Source organism: Enoplosus armatus, chromosome 6 (assembly GCF_043641665.1).
Source record: "Enoplosus armatus isolate fEnoArm2 chromosome 6, fEnoArm2.hap1, whole genome shotgun sequence".
Taxonomy (NCBI): domain Eukaryota; kingdom Metazoa; phylum Chordata; class Actinopteri; order Centrarchiformes; family Enoplosidae; genus Enoplosus; species Enoplosus armatus.
The window spans coordinates 1388065-1406772 of record NC_092185.1 but is presented as its reverse complement, the minus strand read 5'-3'; the positions used below and the strand labels follow the sequence as shown (position 1 = coordinate 1406772).

Sequence of the window (18708 nt, the reverse complement as noted above, 5' to 3'; positions counted from 1 at the left end):
TACAAATGTCGTTTTTATTATTACTTTAAATAATGTCTAAATAAAGGGACTAAAGACATGCTCGTGTGACTTCTTCCATTATCAAAAATATGGTGTGGGGGTGATGTGTGCAGCAGAAATCTATCCAGGGAGGGAAGCGTGCATCACAAGGTGAGACCGTTGTGGAGTCCGTTCATCTGAAGACTGAACTTTGAAATGAGTCCCACCATCACCACGGACGGTGTCGGTTGTCAAAAGGGGGGGGGGGGGGCAGTGATTTTTACCAACCAAATGTCACATTCAGAAGAAAAGAAAATGTTATTTTTCATATATAAAAACTGAAAGACCTGGATACATTTCTACTTTTCCACATGTTTTACTACAGAAATTAAAAAGAAAAGACATAAAGGAAAACACAAAGGGGGGGAAACAGCTATTTTTATAATCAACTCCCTTTGGTAAAAACTGTAATAAATGGTCTTGCATTTGTCTTTTTCATATACATACTAACTTTAGCCATTTATCACTAAAGTCCACAGTAAGCTTGGAAAGTATTACTAGCACAACAACACAGATCTGTCATAAAAAGTCTGAGACTATATACAGTGTATTTACAAGGTGAGCGGCATGTGGACGTGTGTGTGTGTGTGTGTGTGTGTGTGTGTGTGTGTGTGTGTGTGTGTGTGTGTGTACAAGCTGGTGTATTGGCGGAGGGCAGTTTAAAAAGGTTGGCTTCCAGGGCGGCGAGGATCATTTGTGTTAATAGAACTATATATAATATATATACACAACACATACACTGGAATACATGTCAGTATCTGACATTCACAAGCTATACAGTTTTACAGTCTGAGACCAAACAGTGTTGTGAGGCTAATTTCTTTTTTTTCTTTTTCTTTTTTTTTTACATAAACGCAGTGCTTTTTGACGTTAACCCGACAATACTGCTTGGGGCTCAGGCACAGTTTCTAATAATGCTGCCATGTGTTTTGGAACAAGGAAATGTCACCCTCTTTACGTCTAGTTATAGGTACATAATTGTGATTTGGCCTTAACGCAGGAATGTCTGAACCAGATCTCTCAGACTTTGTTGTGCTCCCTTCCAAACCTTCAATCTGGGAAACGAAACTTTTGAAACAACATTTTCCTCTTCCTAAATAAGTGCACTTGTCCACCATATTGTTTTCCATGGATATTGTAGAATAACATTATCATAAAGAAATCCCTGTACGATTGATTTCAATGGAGCTCGCACTCTGACGGCTTCAGACAAAATGGTCGGAAGCTAAACCGAAGCTCAGTTGTGATAAAAGTACAAAAAGCACCACTCTATCTCTCACAGGCTGACCGTTTACGTCGCTGAGCCCCCTGGAAAAGGCTCAGGGAAGTTGGTTTGAGAAGTGGCTCCGAGTGCTGGTAAGAGCTCAGGTCTGCGACTGGATCATGACGATTCCTAAGTTTTGGCACCGAAGGCCCTGCACAAAAATGGGCCCAGCTAAAAACGCTGGTAAAATCAGTAATCCTGCCGCCCCGGGTGCAACGTACATGGTAGCTAGCTTAATTGTGCTCCCATGTCGGCCTTAAAAACACATTAATAAGCCCTCGTCCCTACCTCTACTCCTGACCTGTTTGACTTCAGACCAAACACCCCCACAAATCAGTCTCTCTCCCCCGTTCCTCCTCAGCTACGGCGCCTTGCTGGGCGTGCCGTATTTGACGCGGTACTTGTTGATGTGCATGAAGTGGAGGACCTCTGGCTGGCGGGCGGTGGTGCAGGGTAAGAGGCCGTCGCGCCCCTCGCCCATCAGCCACTTATTGGTCTCGGCGCTCATGTCGCGGGTGACGTGCTCCTTGGCCCACGTGTCCACCCAGGCCTGGAAGCGTTTGTGCAGCCGTGTGCTCACCCTCTCATGTGACTGAGGAAAAACCAGATGGACATTCTCGTCATTAAGTTGTCAGAATACTCAGTGACAGTTACACCCCCGTGGTTACGGATGTGACTCGCCGGTGTTAAACAAGTCTTTAACTCTGAGCCCTGAAGCTAAACGCAGTGAACTGAATCATCGCTCACCGACTGATTGAGGAGCTTTTTACATTGGAGCTCCAACACTCAACCGTCGGCTCAGCCGTGATTGACACTACGTCCTTCTACAAGCACAGGCGCGGTGTGTACTGATTTTAAAAAGGAGTCATTTGACATTTTGGAAAATGTGCTTAAATCGCTGAAAAGATGGATATCGCTCTCATATCTGTAAATTAAACTTCAATCTACATTTTGAACTGCGAATGTTTCATAAAAAGGTAAATACGTTTTCTCAAAGGCCTCAAATCTCATAACAAACTCCGACATATAACACCCTCACTGTTCCGCCCAGAGGCTTAAACACAGTAAGGGAGTCAAGGAGAAATCAATTTGGCAAAGTGACTGAGGGGGTCATCTGGGGGCCAGTGAGGTGCAGTGAGTACCTGGTGGGCTCGCAGCAGGGCAGTGCGGCGGTACATGTAATCCTCAGACTTAAAGACGTAGACCATCTTGTAAGAGTTGAGTTTGAACATGCACTCCATTTTCTCCTTTTCCAGGGATTTCTTGCCACCCTCGCAGGCCTCTTTGTCCAGCTGCTCTCGGCCCTTCTGGTACTTCCTGATCCGCCTCAGATTCCTGGTTAACACAGCAAAGACAAATGAGACGAGAGAGACTAATGAGACGCAGCAGGAACGTGTCAGAACAAATCGATTGGACTTAATCTAATCACGAGGACTCATGCTGGACTTTTTAATTTGACTTTCACAGGGAGAGATGTGATGTGAGACAGCTTAATGAAAAAGATACTCTGATGAAAATCCTGACCATCAACAGCAACTTATTAAAAGAAATAAAATAACTCACCGGGGAAGAAAAACTGGCTTCTGAGCGAGGTGCTCCCTCAACTCAGGAGTGGTAGAATCTGGGTTTAAGTAGCGTCCAACATAATCAGACCAACGCTGTGAACAAAACAGTCAAGAAAACAAATTTAAGACACAGATTAGGTCCATAAACACAACTACCAACACCAGTATGACCAAAAGCTCCTGGCTAGTGTTTCCACTCCAGCAGGAAAAGTGAACTCACTTATTAGACAAAATGTAAAAATGAGTTCCCTCATATAATATGAAGATAATAGTCAAATCTATTAATCATTATGACATAAGAAGCCAAACTAAACATCAGTGTGGGAATTTAAGACTACTTGAAAGCCAAACACGTGGTTGGGAATTTGCACCACATGTGGCTTCTGAATAACAACGTTATTATTTATTTATTATTAAGTCTTTGTTCACAAGCCGAACCTTACAACCGGCAGTCTGTAAGGTTTCTTTTACCTCAGCCTCCATGGGCTCGTCTGAGTTCTCCTCCTCTGTGTCGAGCAGCTCCACCGTGAGCTGCACCTGCCCTCTGTTCCTCAGAAACATCACCTGAGAAAGTGACACAGCAAGTGTGAAGCACAATGAATTCAGTGCGTGAGACTTCTGAGAGCCAGGATGTCCTGAGGGGAGCTGCGGCATCAACATCAGTAAGACGCTGTGTTTTATGGAACGTCTCTCACTTCAGTGAGCTGCCTGATGTCAAGCGTCACTGCACGATGAGTTAGTTTCAAGTCATCATTTACAAAATTGGATCTGTTATTTCTTTTTTGAAAACTTGATGTGTCAACCGGGCAGGTTATCGACTGTAAAATGAAGCTTTCAAAGTAGGTCAGAAAGTGTGGCAGGTGGCCCTAAGCTGCTCTATGAGAGCACCTTTCACTTGATGTCATGTTATACGAGTTGGTAAGCTGCAGTCGGCACATTCATGTTTAGCAGGCCGGCCGCTCTGTAAACTTTTTAGACCTCCTTTTAGAAAAAGACCTGACACTGAGTTCAGCTGTCTGTGATTAGAATACGCACAGCTCTGCTTGTATTTCACTCACACTTTGTTACAATGGACAGAATTGAAATAAAAACCCGTGTGAGAAACCCTCGCGGTCTCAGTTGGTTAGGGTGGGATGTTCCTCTCTGCAGCAAACAAACTTCCATATCTAACATAACTTCTATGTTTCATGGCACAACCCCCCCAGTTTTCCAATGACTGTGGGAACGTCACGTCATTCACCTTGAAGCAGTTCTCATCAGACATGAGCTGCTCGGCTTTCCGCTGGTAGGTGGCCTCTGTGGAGCTCCTTGAAGACTGGGTGGACATGGTTCCTCCACTGGCGCCGTTAGCGCTCTCTGAGAGGTAGAGGTCTGTTACTTGGACACAGATCTCATCACTCACGATGTGCTGGAGCTGGATGGAGAGAAGGAATTGTGTCAGAATGTGCTGAAACAAGAAAACTGGAGGTGAGAGAACGGACAGGCGCTTACCTGCCGGACGATGCTTTGGATGAGCTTGTCCATCGTGAAGGCGGTGTAAGCGTGAATGGTGAACATTTCCCTCAGCGAGTCCTCGTACTGAGAAGCCTCCATATTTCCATCCAGCAAATTCCTAACCATCTCCAAGAATGCCGAGTAGTAATCTTCCACCTCAATGTCCACTAGAGAGAAGAAATATGACCAGAAATCAGACGGCTAAGTGGATCAGCACATGGCAGATAAACCGGCGCTGTTTCAAATCAATCATTTTGGCGAGCGGCGCTCATTTTGGCAGCAGTTTAATTTTCCAATTCGGAGTGATTCTGTAGTTCAATATACGGGAAGATTTTGTACTCATCCACTTTTAGTTATCTTTACTCACTTTTTCAATATTTGTTAGCTTCAGTAAAACTTTTCTTGCAATGTCCATTGTTTGCAACAACCCTACAAACATTTTTAAAATGCTTTTCAGATTTTCTCTGGGAAAAGAGGAATGTGAATTGTGTGTTAGAGAGCAGGAATGTGGCCCAAAATTCAATGGAAACAGAGGTTTTATGTTCTGTCCTCAACAGGAAACAAACCCAATACAGTTAATTAAGAACACAGTTAATGTCTGTTGTTACTCACTGGGCTCCTTCAGTCTCAGCTGGATGGCCGGATTGTCGTTCTTCTCCTTCTTCATTCCCAGGACTTCCCTCTCCCAGTCTCGTTCTCTGACCTCTTCTTCGATCTGCCGCTCCGCCTGCCCGTACAGCCGCAGCAGGCGCGAGCACAACGTCTGGTGCAGCCGCAGGAAGATGTACCAGTTGTTGTTGACGTAGAAGAGGTTGTAGGCGTCGTCACAGCCGCGCAGCTTCTGCGCCGCCGTGCTGCTGAACAGCAGCTTGGACTTGGAGGGGCTCCCGCTGCCGGGGACGCCGTTGTGCTTTTTGGAAGCGCCTTCCTCCAGATCCATCTCCTCTTCCTCCTCCTCCTCCTCTACGTCGGAGAGCTCGCCCCGCTGGGAGAACAGCATGTCGGGGATGAAGTGGTAGATGACCTGTTTGATCTTGTACTTGTCCTCCTTCTGGATGCTGGTCTGCCGCTTGACGTGGTGGATGATGAGCGCTGCTGCGTCCTCCAGGATCTGGCTGTCCTCGTACGCCAGCGTGAGGTGGTGGCCTGTGGGTGGAGTGGCGTTCTCCTCAGACGCCTGCTCCTGGCGCTGCATAGCAAAAACAATTCAATGTCAGCACTTTGGATGCCCAGAAGGTATGATTTTGTGTGATGCTGACGTCTCCTGTTTATGTTCTATAAAAACACTGATAAAACGCTAACAGTGGCTTTTGGTTAATTAATGTTTTATTCCATATTTTGAGTTAAATGTACCTCATCATAAATGCTTTCGATTTCATTCAGCAGGGACTTGGATCGAAGCACTTTGGTGTCATTCTGCTTGAAGTTGATGCCTTGATGGTCGAGAGACTTGAGGTAATACTTCTCGTTCTGCTCCCTCCAGATCTTGTTGAAGCCTCGCTGGGCTTCCCGCCACTCCTCCTCCTTGGTCTTTAACCTGGTTACAAAAGAAGGCAAAGTCAAGTAAACACGACATTTTAAAGCAACATCTGCAACTTTCAAACTACAGCAGAGGTGTCGCTTGTGTTACTTCACATCATCACGAGACACAGACATCTGCTGCGACATCGTGCAGCTGCTGAATTAAAATACTGTTAACGGTGCGACTTCTTTTCAAACCCTTTCGCAGAGATGGACACTGTGGTCTCTATCTATGAAAGCACACATTAGATCTGAGGAGCCATTTTAAATCCCCCACTCCAACATCATGTTGGCTTTTCCTTCCCTGTTAGTGGGTTCACTAACAAACTCTCAACTAAAAAACAGCTTCTATTTCCAAATACATAGATCAATTAAAGTGAAATATGAGAGGTAACAGATACATCATTCAACAGTTGGTTCGACCCCCACCTCTTCAACACGATGGGGATGGCAACAGCCGGGTTTTTCTTCAGGCCATCGATGATGTCGGGCGCCTTGTCTCCGTATATCCTCTGGATGGCCTTGCGGTGGACGACCTCCGACGAGCCGCCCAGCGTGTTGTCCAAGCGGAACTTGGCCTGTTCCTCCGCAGACATGCGGGACAACTTCCGCTGTACCGTCTCCAGGACTCTGATGGTGGCCAGGTTGGTCTCCAGTACTACATCCAACTGTGGGAAAGAAAACACAGCCGGTTTATGTCCTTTGCTTGCTGTGTGTGCACTCTCCTTTATTTTCAATTAAAAAAGCTCATAAAGTTTCTTGATTTTCAAATATTCTCATCTGCTTCTGTTCCCCACTGACAGATTCCACGACAGTAATTAACAAGTCTTTGTTCAGGGATGTTTTAGGACAAAGATGAGAGAGACAGAAATCCAGGAAGAGGAAACGGTAACATTAAATTATATCACCCCTGTGGCGACATCAACAGACAAGTGGTACATGTTTAATGTTCCTGCTCACCTCAAAGCGCTCATCCTCACATCTGTAGATATGCTCCTCGTACTGAGTCTTCTTGGAGCTGACAAACGTGGAGTCCTCAGACCAGGAGGGGAAGGAGACCCAGGTGTCATTTAAGACCTGGACACAGCAGAAACAAACACCGTGTCATCTTTAAGGTCCACACTCGATGAATGATGAATGAATGATGTTAATGAATGGCACTGACTGTAGTTTTAGCACACGCTTCCTCTTCTCACTGTTATTCACATGTAACATCTGTCTGATGATGCGTTTTGCCAAGAAAATATGTTCCATACAGTAACTAATCTTCAACGTATGAGCGTATCTTTGTTCAATCACTAAGTTGGATATGTTTTTGACGGGATGGAGATAAGACAGCTGGAGTTTCACTAATCAAAACACTTACACACAAATGTGATGCACTTTATGACATTTTCTCTTGACTTTTAGTTTCTCTCCCGACTCTTGCTGAGAACCGCTCTCACCTCTTTACACAGTGGAGTTCTGCCGGTGCATTTGGGCTGTTGGTAGCTTTTGGGAAGGGCTCTGTAACTGGAGCCTAGTCTCTTACAGGAAGCATAATCAATCTCCATGGCGATGCCCTCGGTGGCCCGTTCCTTGGGGTATGTTTCGATGTGGGACATTTCCCGATACCCCAGGAAGTTTTTAAACCAGTTGAACAGTTCTGGGAATTTTCTGTATAACATAATGAAGTGAAAACATGTGTATGATATAAACAGTGTGCTGTGAAAAAAACATTTATGCCATTTGCCAGGTGAGACGGGTGAGAGTACTCACCCTAAAAAGGGCAGCACCAGCTGCACTAGTTCAGCCCTGGAGATCACCTCCTGATTGAAGATGACCAGACACCGCAAGAAGTTGTCGTAGGCCTCTGCACTTCGCAAGGCTTTGCGCACCTGTGGCGAGAAGTAAGTGTAAGGAGCCGAGTGGAGGCACAAAAGATGGCGTCTTCAGCATAACTCAGCTGTAGTTCTCTTTTTACATACTTCACCATTTCAATATTTTTACAGTTTACATGTTAAAACTATATTAGATTATGTTGTTTTTTCACTTCAAAGGGACACATTATTGATAAAACAATATTAAATCAGCATTTCTGTCTGAGGTTAAGTAGAACTCTTGATAATTAACCCTAAAACCTGCTTTGGCTTTAATTTAATGCTATCTGCATAACTTAGTGATTTGTTTTCTTCCTGTGTTCGTATCATTTAATTTAATAACGGTTTGCTTTTCACATAAACAAAAAGATAAGACATAGCATGAAAAAACTCACCTTCTCAAAGAACAGAGATTCTGTCCCGACTCCATGCTTGCTGGCCTCCGCCACCGAGGAATCTTTCAAATTCAGTAACTTGGGCTTCTTCTGTAACATTATGAGAAGACATACAATAATTACAAAAACAAGCCAACAACTGCAGGCGTGAAATAAAAAGGAGTCGACTATATCTTCGGCAGCGTGTACCTTGACGGGGGGCGTGGTCCCCGGGGTTGGATGACGACGGATCTGGCAGCCGTTCTGATTGGGCCTCTGTTTGTTGTTGAGCTGCAGCTTTTTGGCAGTACCGCCGTGGTCGTTCCGTACAGACTCTGCCTTCTCAGCTGTGGTCTTGCTTAACAGCTAAGGAGAATACACAACACTGATTAAGGCGAGGGTACATGAATGCGCTGTCTGGATCTCCACTAAACTACAGAGATTATTCCAGCCGGTCCGTGTTAAGAACAAGGTTTAATGCAAACTGTTTAACCGTGATCCTACACTGCTGGAGAATTGCCCCCAAAGTTGAAAAAGCATTGACAATATACCCTCTCACATAATATAATGAAAACAGTGTTTAAACTAGACAGCACATAATAAAAGTAACTCTTTGACTCCATGCTTGAAGTACGTATGCAAGTACATCTGCACTACAGCGAAGAGAAGGGTCTACTTCACGACTCGACTCACCACTGAACTGTTGGCGTCAGGGAGAAATTGCCCAAACTCCGAGAGCAGGTCCTCTTGGTTCTTGAAGAGCCTAGCTACCTGAGCGTAGACCTCCTGCTCCGTCAGAGCCGGTGTGTAGTTCCCACCAGCCTCCTTAGCATTACGCTGCTCCTTCTGTAACGGACATACACATTTTTGTTGTTGTTGTTGCACTGTACGCGTAATCCCTTACATTCTTGTTGGCATACGATGTTAATACAGGTGGTGATTTTTACAACAAACAACAAACTCAAAATCGGCTTGTATGTGTCTGCTTGGATTTAAAAGTTCAGTTCAGCCAAATTCTATGGCTCCTCCCTCACCGTGACGAAACACACAAGACTCCGAGGTCTGTTCAGTGTGTCAGCTGCCGCGAGTATAAATAGCAGAACACTGGCTGACTGCAGCCCCAGTTTGTGCCTCTCACACATAGCTGCTGGTAGCGTTGACATCAGCAGGCCTAATAAACACCTGTGACCACCAGCTCAATAAGCCACAATAGTGCTTTATGCTAAAGTATCACTGGTACCTGGTACGTGTGGAGGATCTCCAGGAAGGCTTTGTAGATGTCTGGCTGACCCTGGAAGCGGTTCTTGATCTTGTTGACGTAGTTGATGGCGTGGTTGAACTCCACAGGCTGGTTGTTCTGAATCGGTGGCCCAGTGGGGGTCCCGCTGAGTGGCGGGTGGAGCTGCATGGGCGGGGAGCGAGGAGAGGTGTATGCAGGGATGGACGGATTGCTCTGACTGCTCGGGGTCATCGCCTGGGGCTGAAGAGGCTGTGAAAGGCCACAACATTGAAGGTTTTAGGGGTATTTCACCAGAGGCTGCACCACAAAACATTTGATTTTTTTACTTGAGCTCTGTGGAGATGTGAATAACAATATATTTTGTTTGTACAACTTGTCCATTGATCAATCACCTTGCTCATCTTGGCAGGGGTGGGCTGCGTCAGAAGGGGCGGAACGGTGGTGGTTGCAGCAGACGGGAGCTGGGCCTGGTGTTGGGTAGTTGCTCCTGTTATGGGGATGTTCTGGACTGAAATGCCATGCGGGGTGATGTGGTGGATCTGACCAGGTGTGGTCACGTTGACCAGGTCGTGGTTCTGGACCTCGATCTTGTAGCCAGGTGGCAGGAAGGTGTTGAAACCCATGATGAGGTCGGGGTGCCCTTTGAAGAGCTGTGACACTCTGCTGATGACCCCAGGGGTGTCAATACTGGAAAAACATAAACGGGTGAATTCAAATCTCCCCTGGCCGTCATCCTTTCCATCACTTCTGTAATTTACGTAAAAATAAAATATAGAAGGGGCGATAACGCTTTAAAAAGATAAGGAAACAAGGTTCAAATATGCCCACAGTCATATCTGATTTATAGGTCGCTGTCGAATCTATATTCTGTCATTCACTTTGAATCATATCAACCTTCATCAGCACCTGGTACATGAGGAGAAAACACAAGCCATCAAAGCAAGCACTCAAATGCGGCTTCAACTATCTTGCATCAACTGTGATCCTGCTGTACCTGCGATGAGACTCGGATGCATTCAAAAGCTGCCAACATTGTGGGGCATTAAGAGTTTTACCAAACCAAGAGCAGCTCGTACTCTTTGAACTACATTGTTCTGAACAAATGCCAACGTGTAGCTACCATCTGCGACAGGGATCTCAGACTGGCTGTCCTCACAAAAAGGAAATATGAAATTATCTTTCCAGGGGGAAAATATGTTTCATGATTTTTCCCGGAATGAAAGACTAGTCAGAAAGGTTTTTTGGGGACACATGGGAATCGTTCTGGTTAAATATTTTATCTTGCAAAAAATCTGAATGGAATTGGAAGTTGTCCAAGGTGGGACTGAAACAGGAAGAACTATGCACATTTTGAACCAGATCGTTGGCCGACTCTGGCCGTGCAACCTAATAATTGACAGTGTTTTTCCTGTAAAATCCAACAGTGGTCTCACCTTTGAGACTTGAACTCTTTCATTATATCCAGGAAGTCATTGTAGACCTGAGGCTGGTTGCCAAACTGCAGTTTCACTTGGTCCAAGTAGGACAAAGCATCTTCCACCTTAGGGACAGAGAATTATAACATTTTGAAATCTTGACACAGACACTGGGGATAAAGCAGTAGACAAATCAGAATTTAACCCAGGTCTTATAACGCTAGTTAAAAGTTCTAAACTTCAGCACACTTTTGGTAAATGCTGTCCTGTGGACCACGATGAACCTTCTGCATGGATAGATACAACCAGGGTTAAACTGGTCATTTAACTAACTAGAAAATGTGCTCAAACAACCAGCAACCAATCAACTAAACATTCAATGGGTTAAAAATACACACATTTCCCTAAAACTTCTAATAATGTCTGTATATAGACAGTTGCAGGTTTTACTTGGGATGTGAACCTATCAAAATAAAACGGGCTGACTAACCTTGAGCCTCTGGAACTGCTGCTGGCCCTGTGCAGAGGCTTGAGGAGCAGCCGTATGGCTGTGCCCCGACATCACTGAGGGCCCATGGGACTGGACTGCCGGGCTGTGGTGGTGGGACCCGCCATGGACGGCTGGGCTCGGAGTGTGCCCGTGCCCGCCACTGTTCTGGGCCACGGTGGAAACCTGGAAAAGCAGAGATACTCATAACAATGATGGTAAGTAGTAAACTCTAGTACAAAGATACCTGATGGCTTGCACTATGACCTTTCTTGAAAGGAAGAATAATCACTATATACAATGAATGTCCAGCAATTTATCTTCAGAAAAAGCCCGACATGCTGACGGCTTAGAGAAAGAAAAAACAGAGCTTCAGTCTTTGTATCAGGCACCACAGCCTGAGTTATGAGTAACAACTGCTGTATTAGACCTAGTTTTAACTCTGAAACACCAATCTGCCGTGGACAGGCAGAGTATACCTGGTATCCCTGGGGGACGGAGTACTGGACGCCTGCTGTGGGCTGCATGTTGTCAGACACGGCCTCATACACAGCCGGGGCTGGAGCGGGGGCCAGGACGCGATGCTGGAAAGCCTCTGCGTTGCCAGCGAGGCGCCGCTGCTGGGACGCAAAAACCGTTTCCTGATCCTCCAGTCGGCGCTTCATTATGAACTCATACTTGTAAGAGCTGAGAGACCTGGGAACAAAGAGCATATAGACCTTATTTTACACTGGCAGACTGTCAAGGTATCAGAATCCATTCATTCAGCCTCTTGATTCCATTCAATCATTTGTTGAGGAATATATGGCAATCATTTTTGTAACTGTGAATTTATGGATACACACAGTGCCAGCTAGCCACTCCGGGTGTTTGGCTGTGGAGGTAAATTATTACATGGTCTCTGACATCCAGTGCTTTCAGCGGCACAGAAGAGCCTGGGGGTTTAGTCAACTACTTGGGACCGTATTGATTTTCCAACTTGTGATATCACATCTCAGCTTTCACTTGTGTTATACTTTTGGGATGTTATTTTTCTAGAACTACAGAAGATCAAGACTGTGTGTGTGTCTGGTCTCACTTTTGTTTGAACTCGCTGAGGTCCTGAGCCTCTCCAAGACCACCAAGCTGATCGGCCCCAAATATATACTGCACAGAGCCCCCATTTCCCCACCGTGCCTGTCTGATGGTGTTAAAGCGATGACTTATAATGGGAAGCACATCTCAAATGCATCGAAATGTTAACATGTACTGAATGTAAAACGTGCAGTCCCTGTAGCCAATGAGATACAGACGGCTTACGTCACCGATGCAACAAACAGGTGCTGTGGGAACGTGGGAGTCAGTCTGCCATTCACAACTTCAAGACAGCAACAACTGCCAAGCATGTGAATGAATGGCGTTATCGAAAGACGAGGCTAGAAACCCGGCGGGGGAGAATAAAATACGTTTCAAAACCCGAACATGGAGCAGAAAGTGACACAATGACTGTCAGACTGAAGTGCCCGTGCACTGAGTAAACGCTCGGTCCTCCGACAGCGGAGCCGTTCACCGACAGAAACAGCCGCGGCCAAAGAAAGCGAGGCTGCGGTAGTTACAGACGCCTCGACTTCACTTGGTGGAGTAACGTTATAGTCACGTAGAGGCAAATACAGTTATGTCTGCTAGCTACATGCTAACAGTCGTTAGCCGACAACCGGGATTCACCATCCCCTTTATGGCCTGGCAATACAAGCACCGACCTCGAGTTACAGCACGACGCTTTCCCCACGCCCGCCATTTAGAGTGTGGCGCAGGAGTGCAGCAAATAACACTCCGTTTCAAGCAGGTAAGCGCGAAAAGTAGCTGAGCTGCTAGTTGTTTGACTGCCCACCCATGTCGAAAGTATATAAAAGCGGGTTTTCCAAAAAACTACGCCGACAACTTATTTTGTCGACAGGGGCTGTGAGCTGCCAGTTAGCTGCTAGGTAATGTAAACAACACGAGTAGCCCGACACCGAGCACCATCCGGGGCTAGCAGGGAAGCACATGCAGCTAACGTTAACTATTAGCGATCTGGTTCGCTGTTGCTGAAACAGGCTATCTGAAGCGAGCATTAGCTATCGATTTACTGGAGTACTTATATCGGGTCTAGTTACGAGTGAGTGACATGCAAAGAAACCTCGATTCCCCGTGCGGTTCACTTAAAACGTCAGCTAACGGTAGGTAGGTAGCTAGCTGTGTTAGCTTGCTGAATGAATTCAGCTGAACTCACCCCTCTCCTAAATAGCTGAAGATCCCAAATGATGCTTTGATAATCCGTTATTTGTGGGTTAACCGCTACACCTCTGGCTGGGAGAGATACCAAAGTGATGTATGTGGTAAAAAGCAACTTATCAGTGGCGTGTGATTTTTAAAATAAACAATTCAAGCTGGGGACTGCAAAGTAGAAATCTCCCCGACAGAGGAAAACAATCTCCGTTCGGTTAGCTGTGGAGGGAGGCGGGGTTTGCAGATATAGTCCCGCCCCCAGGCAGGCGCCATTGGTCCGTTCGTTCAGAGGCTCCACAGAAGGGCGGGGCGACTGACGCGGGTTGTGAATTTGAACTGTCAATCAAGGATTTATCGCACAGTTACCAAGCACGCCCATTTTGACTTGAAGCGCGACACCGCCAGCAGCGAGGAGAGTCCCGCTTATACTACTGGATGTGTGGGCAGTGCCACACTAGACCACTGTGTGACTGAGCTTCAAGGCCCCTGGCAATGTTACTGTGTTGTCATTTTGACTATATGTAAATATAAAACTTGACAGGAAACATACACCTTCACCTTGTGCCTTGTCCCCCAGTACACACACACACACACACACACACACACACACACACACACACACACACACACACACACTCTCCATTTATTATAACAAATTGGACTGTAATCATCTTTCCTCTGACAGTGAAGCATCAGGCTCTTCTTTTCCCGTTAAACAAAGACAAACTGGTAACATACATGTGCATTCATTATATATATTTAAAACTCTGTTCAGTCAATAATGAATAATTACTAAATACTGTCCACTTGTACGTTCAAAACCATAACAACAACTGTGATTTTCTTTTTGACTTATAGAGCCTATATATATATATATATATATATATATATATATATATATATATATATATATTCATGACCTATTTGTGGGCCCTGTTCCCTCCAAGTTTCCATCAAGTACAGTGCACACAGCAGACTGTCGATAGCAGCTTCATAATATTTTGCACAAAACCTCCCAAAACAAACAGTACTCATATACACAGCCCTTGGTTTTCTGTGTGTCAGTTGATGAAACACAATACAACATAATGCACCGTAAAGACTAGACTTGGCGGCGACAGCAAATTACCAGGCACTATTATTGGATATATTTAGAATTTGAGTGACCTGTCTATCTGTCTATAGGATATGTTCAGATCCAGCTACTTCCTGGAGTTTGGTAAACACGTGACTTTGTAGGAGGGAGTTTGCTTTTGCACTTGTGTCCCTCCTCTTTGTGGACATTGCAGCCAATCATTGCATGCAACCGTCATTACAAATCCCAAAAAGGTGGAACTTCCAAAATAAACCATCGCCCACGACAGGCGGAGCTGCAACACCAGCCCGGGATTCCTCCTTCCAGCCCAGGCGGAGGATTCAGCAGCGACCGTAGGCTGCAGCGCACACACAGTGCTCCACTACCCCGACCGCTTTGCCCCACATAATTGCGTGCGTCTTAATAAAAAGAGAGCTAAATCACCATTTAACCAACACCACGCCTTGTTTTAATGCATATCATAAGAGTATTTTTCGGCAGCTTAACAAGTATGTTTGTTTTTTTTCAAGTTTTGTGCAGAAGCATGCAAAGACAACGCAGTGCGGGCTGCGGAGAGCCCCACAACAGCGAGCTGCACGGTCAGGAGGGTCGGCCAGCCGGGGCTCTCTGCGTGTTCACGGGCTGCACTCTCCAAACAAAAGGTTCACGGCACTAAACTGCATCATCTGCTAGTTGACGCTTTGCATGAAAGCTGGCGGGGCACGGTGAAGCCGGGGCCTAGGCGGCCAGCACTGCATCTCTGCGAGGCGGCAAGAGCTGATCCAGTTGCCCTTACTAAACAATGCCAAAGTCAAACGAAACGGGAACTACGGCGTCGCTTAATGAAAACAGCTCGGCACGGCGGAGCCTCGCCATTCTGCGCGCCCTCCAGAATAAACGCAAGCCAAACAGCAGCCCCATTTCCCCGCAGAGAGGACGCCGCGCTCCGAACAAATCATATTCTTTGTTTACTCCAATAGTCGGGAGTAAAATGTCTAACCTGTCTCACCACAACAACTCCCCCCCCCCCCCCCCACCGATCCCTCCGCGTTACATGCTCACACAACGCTGCAGACGAAATGTTTCGGCTCCCAGACAGCGGGATGCCTGCGATGATCCCCGCACAGCCCGCACAGCCCGCAGGGACACTGTTTACTAGCCCACAAAATGACGTCCTGCAGATTTGGCCATTACCACCTTATGTTTTCTGGCTTTTCTGAAGCCGTTTACGACCACCAAAAAACACCCCTTCAATTCATTTAAAGACACAAAAGGCGCGACTGGCCTCTACACGCCCCCCACCCCCCACCCCCCCGACAGCAGATACACGTCGTTCACTTGTTATAGCAACAATACTGTAAGAAATATTGAGTTTAAGCAGCTGTTACATACCCAGGAAAAAGACTCCTTACTCCGGATTCGTGTTTGTAACAGAATAGTTGGCGACGCCCCCCTCCCTCGGCATTGGCTCACACTACAAACTACGTCACTTTATTTTGAATATCACCCGCTAAAAGCGAGGCAGCAGCAGGGACTCCATTTGAGAGGAGCATCATCTGAAGTCCGGGGGAGAGATGTTCCCCCCCTCCTCTGCTGCTCTCTGTGCTCCGTCACATGTGTTTCACAGCTACACCTCAGAGCTACACCTCAGAGCTACACCTCAGAGCTACGTGACAGACAACAGCTGGTCAAATAAAACATCATTTATTGTTCCAATTTAAATGTGTATTATCATTAGAATGATAACGTGTTAATGGATCAGTAATAATCCAAGTAAATATGTAAAACAATATAACCCTTTGAAAGGGGCCAGTCTGTATTTGTACTGTATATAAGTACTTTTACTTTGGATTCTTTATTTCGCTGATAATACTTTTTAAACAAAGTTTAAACGAGGACTTTAGAGGACTGAGGAAAGTATTTGTACATTGTGTCATGACTGCTTTTATTTATAGATGAAAGATCAGAGAACTTCTTCCTCTGCTGTTTGCTGCGTTTTTAAAATCTGCCTGTCAACTCATAAGACTGTGACAACCGTCTGTACACTTTCATAAATATGATTGTGTTGCATTATTATTTCTAATAGAATGAAACCTGTCTTGTTGTAAATACAGAATAGTTTACCAGACTTTGGTCTTACTCATATTTGTGTATATATATCTATATATTAAATTAACCTCTTCATGTGAGTTACCCCTCATAACACACGTTACGCCAGAATATGATGTTCCTAAAGGAGCCGAGGCGGCCCACACTGCGTCTTTACTGGGAGAGGGAGAAGGAGTAGATGTCATTTCAAACGTTTTAACAAGATAATTGAACTTTCTTTGTGATCAGATAGAAATTCTATTCAAAGTAGAGCAATTTACATGTATGTCTGGAGGGGATCTTTAAGTCAAGATACACGTGATGCATGTATTTAGATGATCGGTAAAAATCCATATAAGATAACTTGATAACACATTTGTAAACTGTGTTTTAAATCTTTTATTTCCTTTCTTAAGGAAACACAAAGGTGAACTTAGGAAAGGTGCCTGTTTTTAGTGGTTTGAGACTTAAAAGAAAAAAAGAAAGAACGAGACTGTTTCCTTAAGAGGGTCAGTAAACTAACTCTTAATTTCATACTTGATGGAGCAGTTTCATTCATGTATGGGAGGCTGGCTTTATGATCTCCAGAGTGTTTCGTTCTGTTGGAGAACCGAACCCCCAATCCTCGAACATCTTCCTGCAGATCCAAAAACTGTTGCTTGATGGAGGGAGACTTGTACTCAGTCCATTTGTCCAATGTCATAGAAATGCAACTTTTTACATTTCTGTCTAATTACAGATTCTCCAGGTGAAGAATTCATGAGCTATTCATGATTTTTATTAGTTTGTGCATTCATCTCCACCCCAGTTAAAAACTACTAGATGAAGTCTCATGTGGTTCAAATGTGAACTCTTCAGGCTTTTTACTTCCTAGATTGATGCAGTCAGAGGCTGAGCAGTGGCAACAAGAAACAGGATTCTTGATTCAAAGTTTGTTCTCTTGGTGTCAACATCTTTGTTTGATGCGTTGAGGAGGATGATTAGAGGTCTTGGGTCTCAGGGTCTCAGATTCAGGGCCTGCGATGCAGCGACTCGTGTGATATTTGCATGTCGTTTAACAATAAATAGAAATATGTTTGAACACTGATACTTTCGAAGGTGGTCTGTTGAGACGAGTGGACACTTGACTGAGAGGATTCTGTCAGATAAAAACAGGGTTTTAATTAACAATTTCATATTTGAATGTTGCTACGGAGAGAAAACCGTCTACAGGTCAGAAAGCGTCTGTAAGCTTTACTGCTGCAATATAGAGCAATCACTTGCCCCGAGGACATCATACCACACCCAGAAATAAGCATTGTTGAGAGAGAAATACCCCCTCGCTGCTGAATTCAGCTCCCAGCATGCTTCACGGCTGCAATGTTTAATGTAGTGGGAGTACACATCATTTTGTGGGTATCTGCTGTTGCTTACACTGCTCACTTTGGTGTGGTGGTAAAGCCCACAGTTGAACTAAATTCACTGTATTTGTTGAGCGTATGCAGCAGTTTGGGAGAAATACTGCAGCCACCAGCTCTGTACTTTAAGAGAGTTGTCAGCTGAAATGACTGGTTGAATTTGGTTTAGGGTAGATTCAGTGTAGGCTGTGTCTCATCTACACTCTACAGAGTCGGGCTCATGTGGATTATTGAGACCTAAAAATATCTGTTAATGTACTGGCTGATATTTATTTTTTTTAAACAGAAACATTATTGATTTCCCCCTTTTGATTTTGTTTTAGTGACGTTAAAATGTAACGTCGCTTCCTTTCTCTCCATGTGCATGTTGTCTGTTTATTCTCTGTTCCTTACACGTTTACGAGTTTTATAAGCTCTAATATTAGAGAAGTCCTAATGAATGTATGATACAGTCAAGCTGTAATTACCAAATTGAAAATACCATAATCAACAAAGTCTTGATTGGAAAAGGAGAAATATTACATTCCCAATAAAACTGCAGGGCAGTTCTACTAAATCAGCTTAGTATGCCAAAAAACACACACCTTTACAAACAAATATGTTGACATAGTTTGTATTTAATACAGTATAGCTTGATTCAATA

General features: G+C 44.9%; 1 protein-coding gene across 1 annotated transcript; it reads right to left on the bottom strand.

The window, feature by feature from the left end:
- On the bottom strand, positions 1 to 13575 carry sin3aa (SIN3 transcription regulator family member Aa). Its single transcript, XM_070906733.1, has 21 exons — positions 13510 to 13575; positions 11738 to 11954; positions 11262 to 11444; positions 10790 to 10896; positions 9749 to 10043; positions 9357 to 9605; positions 8810 to 8962; positions 8327 to 8482; positions 8138 to 8227; positions 7642 to 7760; positions 7329 to 7539; positions 6844 to 6960; positions 6313 to 6551; positions 5716 to 5899; positions 4975 to 5551; positions 4360 to 4529; positions 4109 to 4282; positions 3340 to 3432; positions 2867 to 2961; positions 2446 to 2638; positions 1 to 1895 (listed from the first exon to the last, which is right to left on the bottom strand). The coding sequence occupies exons 2-21, from the start codon at positions 11921 to 11923 to the stop codon at positions 1665 to 1667; spliced, it is 3822 nt and encodes a 1273-aa protein (XP_070762834.1). The 5' UTR covers positions 11924 to 11954; positions 13510 to 13575; the 3' UTR covers positions 1 to 1664.
- Positions 13576 to 18708: the final 5133 nt, after the last annotated feature.

Excerpts from the sequence above, each read along its gene's own strand:
- sin3aa (XM_070906733.1), bottom strand. The coding sequence starts at position 11,923 with ATGAAGCGCCGACTGGAGGATCAGGAAACGGTTTTTGCGTCCCAGCAG. Across the intron at positions 10,044-10,789 it reads AAAGAGTTCAAGTCTCAAAG|TATTGACACCCCTGGGGTCA; the intron begins GTGAGACCACTG and ends ATGTTTTTCCAG. Across the intron at positions 8,228-8,326 it reads GGACCACGCCCCCCGTCAAG|AAGAAGCCCAAGTTACTGAA; the intron begins GTACACGCTGCC and ends ATAATGTTACAG.